Source organism: Falco rusticolus, chromosome 20 (assembly GCF_015220075.1).
Source record: "Falco rusticolus isolate bFalRus1 chromosome 20, bFalRus1.pri, whole genome shotgun sequence".
NCBI lineage: Eukaryota > Metazoa > Chordata > Aves > Falconiformes > Falconidae > Falco > Falco rusticolus.
The window spans coordinates 747523-759144 of NC_051206.1; the positions used below are offsets into that span (position 1 = coordinate 747523).

The window sequence follows — 11622 nt, forward strand, 5'->3', positions numbered from 1 at the left end:
ATTTCAGCCACTAGAGCCTAAACCCTCCTCCTTCCAAGAAAACTTGCTGGCAAATTTAACTTCAACTACATTTGTATTTTTTGTCTCCTTCTACAAACAGCACCAGAAGCTCTAAAACCTGAACAGGACAGCTCAAAAGCATTGTCCAGTCAAAGCACCACCACCCCCATACCAACAGGAGCTAAAGTAGAGATCCCAGAAGCAGGGGCTTCTGGCCTTCCCTCTCAAATCCCCTCAGGTTGTAACACACCTGTTCTCTGAGTGTAACTGCTGCTTAGCAGAACAGCTTCAGGTGTTGCATCAAGTGCAGAGGGACCAGGTCAGCTTTCTGACGTGGGATGCAAGTGCACTTTAGTCAGGCTTTCAAGCTGTTCTTCATTGCCTAAAGAGTTAATTTTGTCTTTAAAATATTCTTAGCAAAAACAATCAATCTGAGGAAAGATCAGGAAGACCAGCAGGGTAAGTTTCAAGAGAAAATGACAAACAGCATGACGATAGACTTTTGACAGAAGTGGAAACATTGGCATTACAAATTAGTCGGGCACTTTGCTGCGTTGATGATTAAAATTTTGGGAGTGTTCTCCCTCCCACACCTGGCTATGCTCAGCAAGTACACCAGCTCCATCTCCTCTAATGTGAGTAATACAGAGAGAGACATGGACAAATGGTACCTCCTTGGTCCTGATGTCAAATCCTGATCAAACCTCAAGTGGAGATCCCTTGGAAGTTAAAGCTTCTCTAGGGCTAGACAGGAGCATGATCAGTTGTTTAATAAATGGATATTTTGGGCTTCCACACCTAAACTCAAGAGAAGTTGGGAGTGCAGGTGTGAGTCTTTCAGTTACCTCTTAGTCTGAAAGGAGAGTAGTAATACAGCTCCTTACTGCATAGGCAGAAGATCCATGTCAGGGAATCAGGCTTCCTACCATGAACAAAAATAAAGCACAATGTCAGAGAGGTGTATGAGAGGCTTTGCTGAGGTTGTTGTGATGCTTCCCAAACTGAGGGCTGGCACGTGCACCAGCCCTGGGTGGGCAGGATGTGAGGACAGGTGCTGCTTTTGGGGTCACTGTGAAAACGGGAGGAGCTGCCACCTCCTGGTCTACATATCTGGGTGATCTGGCCCTTCAGTACTGTGAGTTGGTGTCTAAGTGCAGGGTTGTGCTAGGTGAACAAGTAGGGTCTGGTGATTTTGAAGTGTTATATGGATGCTCTGAAGCAAAAATGTTTATAGTTATGAAGCTTGAATTGCCCAAACCCTGGGGTTATGCAATAGGTCAGTATTTGATTGCTGTACTGCCCTAAGGAAGGGGATGAGACTAGTGTGTGGATTCTTCTTTGGTATGTTAAAGTGAGTGGGAGGATGTAAAAATAGGAAGGGTAGAAGAAAAGCTTCCTTTCTGGGGACTGATATGCTGTTTTTGAGAAATTTTGGAAAAGTACTTAGGGCCAGCCTTAGACCTGAGGTATGGCTAGGACTCCTGCCACAGCCAGATAAAGTATCTCATCACTTGTCACTAGCTTTTGACCTGTGTCTGCCTAAAGATGAAAAGCAGATTGATTTCTTCCATTTGTCTCTGACTGGCCCTGAGATAAACAAATATGTAGAGGTTAGAAAAGAAAAAGGCTGTACCTCAGGAAAATATCTTTGGCCTGAAGCTAGCAGAGGGAAAGGAGGGGGAATGGAGGAAGAGATCAGATTCTATGTAGCTGTAGATTCAGGCTGACAGAAGGCCCAGGAAAGCTTGGGAAAAAGCCAAGGAATGAGGCATCAGATGAAGCTTAGAGCACTCTGAGATGGAGGTTGCTGCTGACAAAGTGAAACACCATGCTGTAACACTGACTTTCTTCAAGGCTAGTCCTCTTCGTGTGTCTGTCTCACAAATGTGTCTGTTCATGATCTGGCGGTAATAGCAGCATCAACACTCTGAGAAAAGCAGCTCCATAAAAGGAAGCTCATGTGAGACACAGGACTGGAATTGTCCACAGGCACTGAAATGTCTGTCTGTTCCTCCCTCACTAAAAATGTTAGAAATAAAAATATTATGAATACTATAGGGTTTTGTGTGAAAGACCTAACGACTCTTGGAGAGACTGGGTGTGCTGTATTCTTTGTGCAAAAGAGATAAGAAGTAAAGTTTTAATTGCATACAGCATACATTATATATACATGCATAATACATTATATATACATGCATACATACAATAAAAAATGCTGGTTAAATTGCATACAGCACTTCAATGGTTAATTAAGCACCAACTGATGCCCTTGGTGTGTGACTGGAATTTGTATATGTAAATGATGGGGGAAGTGGTATCAGTAGGTTTCCTTGTTTTATCATCTAGTCCTTTACGCAACTTTTTTTGGAACTCACAGCTTGGAAGAAGCTGGTTCTGTCAGTCTGTGGTAGCAGAGGTGCTGCTGGTAGGCGAGGCATAGCACAGGGTGGGTCTGTGAGCACTCACTTGGGAGTCTGGGGGTGGTTCCCTTTGGCTCGCAAAGGTCTGATCTGGATGGTGGATAATGGCTTCTGTCAAGATCTCAAAATCGTGTTCGCTGGCTTTCATGGCACTGCAGGAAGCTGTTGCAGCACTGGATGGATAATCAAGATGTCACAAATTGCCTACACTGACCAATGTTATTATCACAAATATATTATCACTGCACACGAACTCCTTCCATGTCGTCAGTGTAGCCAGTGAGTTTAAGGACATGTCTTTATCTTCAAATGGTGTAATTCAGCACAGCCCTGCTAGTATTAGCAGAGCTACACTGTCTTATGTGGTATAGAACAGATGTCTCGGTATGAGTTGTCTGCCTTTACATTTCAGCTGTACAACGTGTAACTCCCGGCTGACACCCAGTGGCCAAGGAGGCTTTTTTCTTCCCTGGCTTGCTCTATTTTTTCAAGAGATCAATAACACCCTTGTCTCTTGCTTTTATGTGGTTTTGCCTTGCTTTGATTTTATTTGTGTCTCCTGCAACATGTAAGGCAGTATTGCGTCATTTTTCTGGTCATTACAGTTCATTCCACTGGTGTTTTTTTTAACAAGGGCTGCTATAGGTATGTAACCTCTTCCTGAAGAGGAATACTAAGCTAAGTATACAGATGAAAATATAATGCTTGTAATGTATTAAATAAAATAGGAGAAAATATGGTATAGGGAATATTTCTACCACAATCTAAAGAAGGCCATGCATTTGCCTGCTTTTTAATTTCTAAATTAAAGCCTAAAGCTGCCTAGGAGCAGGGGCGCAGCCAGATGAGCTGTTGTCCCCTTTGGTTAGTGCCGTAGGAAAACAGGGCTGTGTAATAAGGCTATGCACATCCTGGCAACCTTCCCTCCTCTGCTCAGCATCACATCTATATTGCTTTTGTTTGCCTTTAACCATTTCCAAGCACTCTGCCAACACTAGAGCATCCTTGCAGCACCTCTGCAGGTGTGTCTTTTACATTCACTTACAGCCAGAAAAAATGCAGCCCAGTTTACTCAAAGGGGCATCTATCATTAGTGGTATTTTTCTCTCTAATTGAATTTAGACAAAGGTGATCAGCCTGGTTCCCACTGATCTGGAGTTTGGAACAAATGTTGAGGAAATCATTGGAGGTTTCCAGTTTTCAGCATTTCTGAAAATTGGGTGGCTGACTTTGACCTCTCTTCTTAAATGAAATCACTCTGTTAAAAGTATTTTCTAAGAACCTGAGCTCAAAACTCTGAATGCTCTAATGACCGAGTTCAAACCACAGCATAGGTGCCTGGATTCTCAGTCCCCTGTGACTCACAAGTCCATCCAATTTGATCAGATATTTAGACAGCAGTAATTAACCCCCTGAAGAAATTAAAGTTCATGAATTTTGAAATAATTAAGTCCAAAGTAACAACAATTATCTAGAAACATGCATTTAACTTTTAGACAGCAGTAATTAACCCCCTGAAGAAATTAAAGTTCATGAATTTTGAAATAATTAAGTCCAAAGTAACAACAATTATCTAGAAACGTGCATTTAACTTTGAGCAAGTGAATATGCAAACAGCACTGATGAAGCACTGTTTGTTTAAATGAATATTAGGATCTTCTGCAGTTTGGTTTCCACTGGTTCTAAGGCAAAAGGATAAGCACACACGCCCAGCAGGAGGGAGCAGAGCTGCACAGAATGCAAGATTCAGATTTACTGACTGAATTTCACGTAATCCTGTGGGATTTAAAAACAAATCCTAGGGTGTTGTTGGCTTTGCAGTGTCTGACCTGCCTTTTTCAAAGCGCTGTAAACATGGAGAATGTGACCATTTATCTATGAGGCAAGACATTGTATCTTAACTGATCCTCTTCTTCCTCGAAGACTTTTGTTGGAAGGAGTTAGTTATACTGATGTGTGCTCCAGCCTGGAGTTTGGACTGGAGTGATGAAGGGAAAACTTCTCCCTCTTCAGCCTGCACCGTGTTGTCAAATTATCCTGCTTCTAATCACGCTTACAGATCTCCTTTGATTGAGTATTGCCTACTGTCTTCAGTACTGCACTTATTAGCACATGCTTTAGATTTTATGGGACAAAATGCGGAAGAGTATATGCAGAGTGCAACTGTGATTCTCTAAAATCCCAAATCATTGCATATCAGATCCTGGAAGATGGCTTTGTGGACATCCACCATGCACTGCTCTGCCATTAAATGTCACCTGCCGGACCACTGTAACCTGCCTCTGTGCGGGAGGATGGCAGGGGCTGGAAGATTTGTAGTGAGGTTGTTCTTGCTGTTCTTCAGAACTCTCATCCCAGCAGTGTGAAGCAAATGTGTACATATGCTGTGGGGGTGTGCTGGCAGGCAGAGACTCTAGGCTGGGGTAACAAGACCTATAACAGCTCCAACAAGCAATAAAGTTTCTATTGAAGCATCAGATTTATTTGAGGCCTTGCCTCACCTTTGTTTCTTCAGACTGCTTGTACTACAATTTTGCAGTAAGCAAAAGACGGGTATTTTTGTTGCTGCTGAAGAGTTTCTTTAGTTTTCTAGGTGGCTGAAGTTTCCTTTTCTTTTGCTTGTGTATGTTTGGTATTAAAGAAGCACATACTACTACCAAAAAGTTTTTTCCAGTCCCTGCTGGAAAGGGAGTTAAAGAAATGCCAATATGAAGGCAAAGTGGGGCATGGCAAAAGCTGAAAGATTTTGTTAGGATACTGTATGATGACTAAAAATAAGCAAAAATCCCTCCTAAACTTCAGTTCTTCTGTCATATTTAGCCTCAGCCTGAGCAAAATGAGAACTGATGGTGTATGAAGGAATTAAAAGAGCTTGTGTAATACCAAAAAGGAAGGAGACTAGCAGCAACAAACTACTGTCTGTCTCCTCTGCTAGGACTGATGTATGCTAATCCAGATAATTCCGATGCTTTTGCCTGAGATGTGCCTAAGTGAACTCCATATCCTTTCAAACTGCTCACAGAATAAAGCCTCTGGGGATCAGTGAGAGGGAAATAGAAACTGAGGGACATTGCATGGCCGGTATTCCTCTTAAAGACAGATTTGTATTCACCTGGATAACCCAGGCCACCCTGTCCTTTTTGTTAGAACAGAAGAGCTCAATCTTATTTTTAAAAGCTTTGAGCAACAGTGACCTTGCCTTGCTGGGAAAAAAAAAAAAAAAAAAGTACTTTAATTCCCCTTGAAACTTCTCTACTCTCAAATGTTTGGGATTGGCTTCTTAGTCTCTAAAGTTTTGATTCTTCTCTGACAGTGGCTTGACCATGTAACATATTTGAGTTTAGGTGTCCGCTGCAGGATCAGGGAGGTGAAAACCGTTGCTGGGTGACAACAGTCCAAGATAAATGCATCCTTCAGTCCCCACTTGTTCAAAAAAAAAGGTTAACTTTGTAACAGCAAGTTTCATGCTGGATCACAGTAGATAGGGGATTGTTTGTCTTCAGCCTAGCACTGACAAATCTGACATAAACACTTTGTCAAATGCCCTTGTTAATTCAGCAGAAACATTACTGTATTCCTAGCTTGATTCATGTCAAATTTATACTACTGGAAGAGTGGACATACAGACACTCCGAGACTAGTGATCAGTAAAGTGCAGACTCTTTCTACACGTCCCTGGCAGCATAAATGGAATAAATCTTTCATCTCCTTTTATGGTGCCATTGCAGCGTTATGGAAGAAAAACTAAGCCTGCCTGTTTTTCATCTTCAAGGCAGAGTTAGAGGCATTTGGGAGGAGACAGCTGGGAATCTTGCACTGTCTTATGTGCATCAATAATTGTGTTTATATTGCATGTGCATCTTTGAAGCAAAGCTCCACCCACCAGAGTGTTCAATGGGATACCTCTAGCCAGTCCTTGCTATGCACTGGAAAAAAAAAAAAAAAAAAAAAAAAAAGAGGACTCTGTTTTAGCAACAGAACAACTCTGTAAATCCTACAAATTACACTCCTCTTCCCTTGAAAAGGGCAAATTTGTTGCATTGTCCTTCTTTCTTTCTACCTTTCAGGCAACATGAATAAAGATTTTTCATGCGAGACATCTTTCCCTGAGAAGGGAAAGGAAGTTTTAACTCTGTATGCCTTATCTGTACTGTACACACACTGGCGCTTGCCCACCCCTGCGGGTGTGCCCTATGTTAAGAGCAGACTTTTTTAAAAGAGCATTTGAAGGGCTTAAGAGGGGTACAAGACATGCAATCAAAATATTTTTCTGGATGGGTTCACAGATGATAAAGAGTATAGGAATAACAAACTACCCAGAGTTCATTGATGCTAAACGTCTTTAATTGAAAGATACGGTCACCAATTGATCTGTTTCAGCACCTGAATCATCAAGAACAAAACTTTTGAAGAGGAAATGTGAGGGAAGAACAGTATCACAGTTGGCTTTGTGCAGCAGCTATTAGGCAGCTGTGCTTAGTTCAAGAAAGGTAAGATTTTCAGGCCTACGTATTGGCGTGACAGTAGCTGAAGCCCAGATGTTGCAGGACATCAAGTTTAACGCATGGTAGTCTTTGACCTATGTGTATTGGGGTCCTTTAAATACAAGAAAAGAAAAATAAATTACCCTAAGGTCATACCTAAGATGGTGTTAAGTGATCTGTGCATTGATTGGCAGCCTTAATACCCAGCATACTGCACTTGCATTTTTAACCAAACTGAGCCATCTCAAGTATCAAAGCCACTATCAAAACAAGCAACTAGTAGGTGGAAATGCTGCTGTGTCAGAATGCAACATCCTGTGCCTGATCTGTAGAGCTCTTTCTCATGACAGTGTTTACAGACAATCAGCTTGCATTAGGGCTCAGAGTACTTTGGCGCTTCAGGATTAACTCCTCTTAAGTAAAACTTAGTTCCTTTATAGATATTTTAAAATAATTTCTTTCCCCCCCCCCCACAGTACAAGAAATTACGTTGCAAGTCATCAAAATACGATTATGGCACCTGCAGCAACACACCTGATGTACACTAGTCTCCATAGCAATAGCTGGCATTCCACAACAGTGCATTCTTATTGCTCAGTTTTTAATAATTGCTGCAATAGAAATATTTGATATGTATGACTGAAAGATTCTTTTGCAGTCACCAAACGCAACTGGATCTTTAACTGAAAAATTAATGAGCCCAAAGACATGCTATTCAATAGTCTTTTGGTTTTCCAGTACAGAGGGGCACTCTTACACTCTACACTGTTAGCACATATTTCTCTGCATCAAATGGTTATGCTAGTGCTAGTCAAGAGGCCCTATCCAGCTTTGATGTTATCAAAGGATCTTACAAAGTGTAGGTCCTTAAACTCCTAGGTAATGTGATCATTTCACCTCTGAAAAACCTATAGGGAATGAAGCAACTTGGCTTAGTACTGTGAAACACAAGTGTTTGTTGGGATTCCTTGGTAAACGTACCAGCAATCTCTGAACTGAAGGACAGTGGTACTCAGGACTACCTTTTTTCTTTACCTTGCCATTACAGATGAGGTCAATCTGAAAAATTCTGGGCCAAAATTTAAGCAACCTTAAACTTTACTAAAAGGAGTAGTAAAGGTTTGGATCAGATCATCTACAGAGGTGGTGACTCAACACTGCCCCAGTCCTGAACCCTTTGTGCAACTCCTGAAGTTCTTGATTTGTGTCCATCTCTAGTTGAAACAGCAGCATTTGCATATTATTCCAAAGGAAAAAAAACCAACCCCCCCTGGTTAGTTACAGACATAATTAATTTGCTTGCACTCACCATGAACTTCACAAGCAAGGTAGGTGGGGACACCTCTGCACATCATGAAGAAGTCAAATCCATAAGACTAGAGGTTATAGATGAATCTGCTGTAGATGAATGTCATCTCCTTTGCAGGTGGTCTTTCACCTTTCAGGTTCTAAACATCAAATAACATCATTCAGCAAAATCAGTGCCTGGATCCATTTAATGCTATGCATATTCCTATTTCTGGAATGATGACTTGGTGCTCGGTGGTTTACTCAATTGTATTTAGTACAGTCTTTTAACCTCCTGTGTGACTCAGGGACCATTAGCAAGCATTGAAGACAGCTCCTATGACAGATCTTTCTACAGGAGTCAAGGTGGAGGGAGGTTAAAGAGAACTGGAAACTCCATTAAACAGCTGAACAAGAGGGATACTGCAGTCGGTATTTTAGCACAGACCTCCCACAAAAGTATTTCCTCAGTCACTAACCTCTTACTCTAGAGGTACTTGGGTGTAACATGGAAGCATGGAAGGAGAAGTCTATTCATTCAGCCTTCTAAAATGGGAACCAAAGAGGGCAGCAGCACCACTTGGCAGATACAAATCATTTTGGTGTGAATGTTAAGTAGGGCTTACGACCTCTGTGAGAGTGTTTTAGTGGGACATTTTTTTCTGAACTGCTCCAGAGTGCTTTGTTTCAAATGAATTTCAAATATATTTTCCTACTTAAGTGCCCTGTTGTCTGGACACCTATATTTTCTCTTACGACCTAGGCTTTCTGCTGGTTTGTATCTCATTATTCAGCTACAGCCACAGAACACCTGCTCTGGCTCATACAATTAATATGGAGGAAAGGCAGCTGAATATAGAGATGCTCTCTTCTGCCCTAAAGGAAAATGGAAGTCTGAACAACAGCATCTGCAAAGCAATGTTCCGAAATGAAAAATGTAATTTCATATTGAAATGACTCAGGACTATTTTTAGATATTGCTATCCAAAAATAATTGATGCCATTGAAGGTTTCCTAATATAAGCTGTTTCTTAGCAACCTGCAGACCTAAACTTCCTCAGAGAAAACATACATAGAGAGGAAGGGGGAATGATGCACCTACTCTTTTTTCTTTTGAAAAACCATCCCCATGGCAAATTCCCAAGCCACATTACTGTTCAGAAAAACAAAATCCTACCACTTGTGAAAATCTTATCCTCTCAAAAAAGAAAAAGCACAGCCAAACAGCTTGATGAACTCCAGGGTCAAGACCCACTTAGCGGGGATGACTGGGATTGACACAGGCTTTCAAAATTATGGTGGAATTCCATTAGAGGGTTCCTGAAAGCCTGCTCCCATATGCTTCCTTCTTGCTGGTAAGCAAGGAGTTGAGAGAAGCTTCAGGGGGCACAGAGATGCACCTTAATACAAGCAAGCCTGGAACTACAGCTAGAAATGAATGGTTTTACTCAAGCCTGTACTTATGTAACACTCCCCTTTTTCTTCCCCACCGTGCCTTCTTGCCCTTTAAAGCCAGGATTTTTATAAGGACTCAGTTCTCAGACTTCAAGAGAAGCCAGCACCAACAGAAGGTTACTATGCCAAGATTAATTTTTTTTAATGTCTATGCTAATTCTGTGGGCTGAATTTATGCTAATATTCTGCTTAGTTCTTTTGAAAAAGTTTTGAAAGCTTGAAATCTTAAATATTTTTTTTGTTACTGGATTATTCATTCTTCCTCAAGTACAGCTGTCTAAAAAAAATAATTTTTTTGCCTGCAAAGAATGTAAGGTTATGAAGAGTACCATGCCAAAAGTCTAAAAACTTTAAACATAAAACAGTATTCAAAAGCAGTCAATCTTATAATGTTTTAAAAGAATAAATAATCCAAGTTATCTACAACACTGAAAAAACATGAAAACCCTCCACTGCAAGTATCTGAAACAGGGTATTCTAACTTTTCAAAGGTTTGGAATTATGTTAATTTATAATGTAATTGAAATAGATACAACTTCATAATCAATGGTGTGATCTAAATGGCTTTTAAAGTAACTGTTGGTTTAAAAGCTTTTGAAAATAGCAATGTCTCTGACATCGGTTTACTTTGCATTACTGTACAACTTTACAAGTAACTACTCCTTTTTAATCTTACCCTGCTCTCGGGACAGTTCAGGAAGTGCATACAAGCTGGGGATCTCATTTCTGTTCATTGTGGAAATTATGCAAATTCTCTCTGGCAGCACTTTGCTTGCAATAAGGCCCTGTAAAATAAAGTTATTGACAACTAGGAATTCAGGTTTTCCATAATTCAGACTAGAATAAAATCTGTGTTAAAAAAGCAATAAACACCCTAAAACTTGGACTCAAAATGTTACAAGTCCTGTGTTTTGGTCAGCTTTATGGAAGCTCGTCTCCTTGTACGTTTTCTGAAAAAGCATGCTCCTTACTACTTACCATGCTGTAGTTCCAAATGGTTTTCCATGACTTCTGCTCATTCTTTTGCTCAATAGTTGCCACGTGTGTTTCCCTGGTGATGGTCAGTTTGGTGGCCTCCAGCAGCAATGACTTGTGTATTTCCATCTGCTGAAATTAGAAAACAAAATTAAACATCACTTTTCAACTGGAATCTAGCATGTGGGGTTTTTTTATAAAAAAAAAGGGGGGGGGGGGGTGTTTAATATATATAAAAATAACTCCTGACCAGTGCTGCAAGTGTGATATTATGTGAAATTCTGGTCTCAGTTTCACTGAGTCTGGAAGTCCAAAGGGCCACTTTTGATACATAGCCTTACACCAAAGGGTAGTTATAATCTTGGTTCTTCACAAGTTAACTGCGCTTGTATGGATTTGTGTGGAGAAAACCCTAGGTTTATGCGGGTGCTCCTTGGGGAGTAGTCGGCACTCACCGTCGCCCACCTGTGGCGCCACTGGGCAGAGGAGAACAACCTGAAGCAAAACCTGGAGAAAATTATGCAACCCGACAGGAATTAACTCTTTGCTGAAGGAACAAAAGGCCTTGGCTCTGCTGAGGGGCCTGCTGCGGTGTCGGGCGGGAGGGGCCTGAGGCGCCGCTGGGCCGTGGCGGGGACACGAAAAAAGGCGGGAAAACGCCGCTGAGGCGCTGGTGGCGGGAGCTGGGGCCGCTCTGCCTCAGTCATGGTGGCCGCAGCACCCCTGGCACGTTTATGCTGTTCCAGCTTTATTAATTTACAGCTGTTGAAGTGTTGTGGGTTTTTTCCCGAAAGACTGGTGTTATACCTCTGTCGATGTCTCAAATTAGAATATCTATTTTGGTGTTAAAAAAAAAATATTTTTCCTCACAAATCAGATTCTTTCCGCATCTTGAATTTGTCTTAAATATGTGAGGGTATTCAAATACATTTATTAGTTAATATTATGGCTTTTTAATTATACTCAAGTCACTCTTTTTAACTTTTTTTATGTCAATACAG

General features: G+C 41.1%; 1 protein-coding gene across 1 annotated transcript; it reads right to left on the reverse strand.

The window, feature by feature from the left end:
• Nucleotides 1-7958: 7958 nt before the first annotated feature.
• GKN1 (gastrokine 1) lies at nucleotides 7959-11328 on the reverse strand. Its single transcript, XM_037371849.1, is given in 6 exon segments — nucleotides 7959-7963; nucleotides 8214-8342; nucleotides 10323-10431; nucleotides 10625-10753; nucleotides 11077-11116; nucleotides 11231-11328. Coding segments are annotated over 6 exon segments (510 nt in total).
• Nucleotides 11329-11622: the final 294 nt, after the last annotated feature.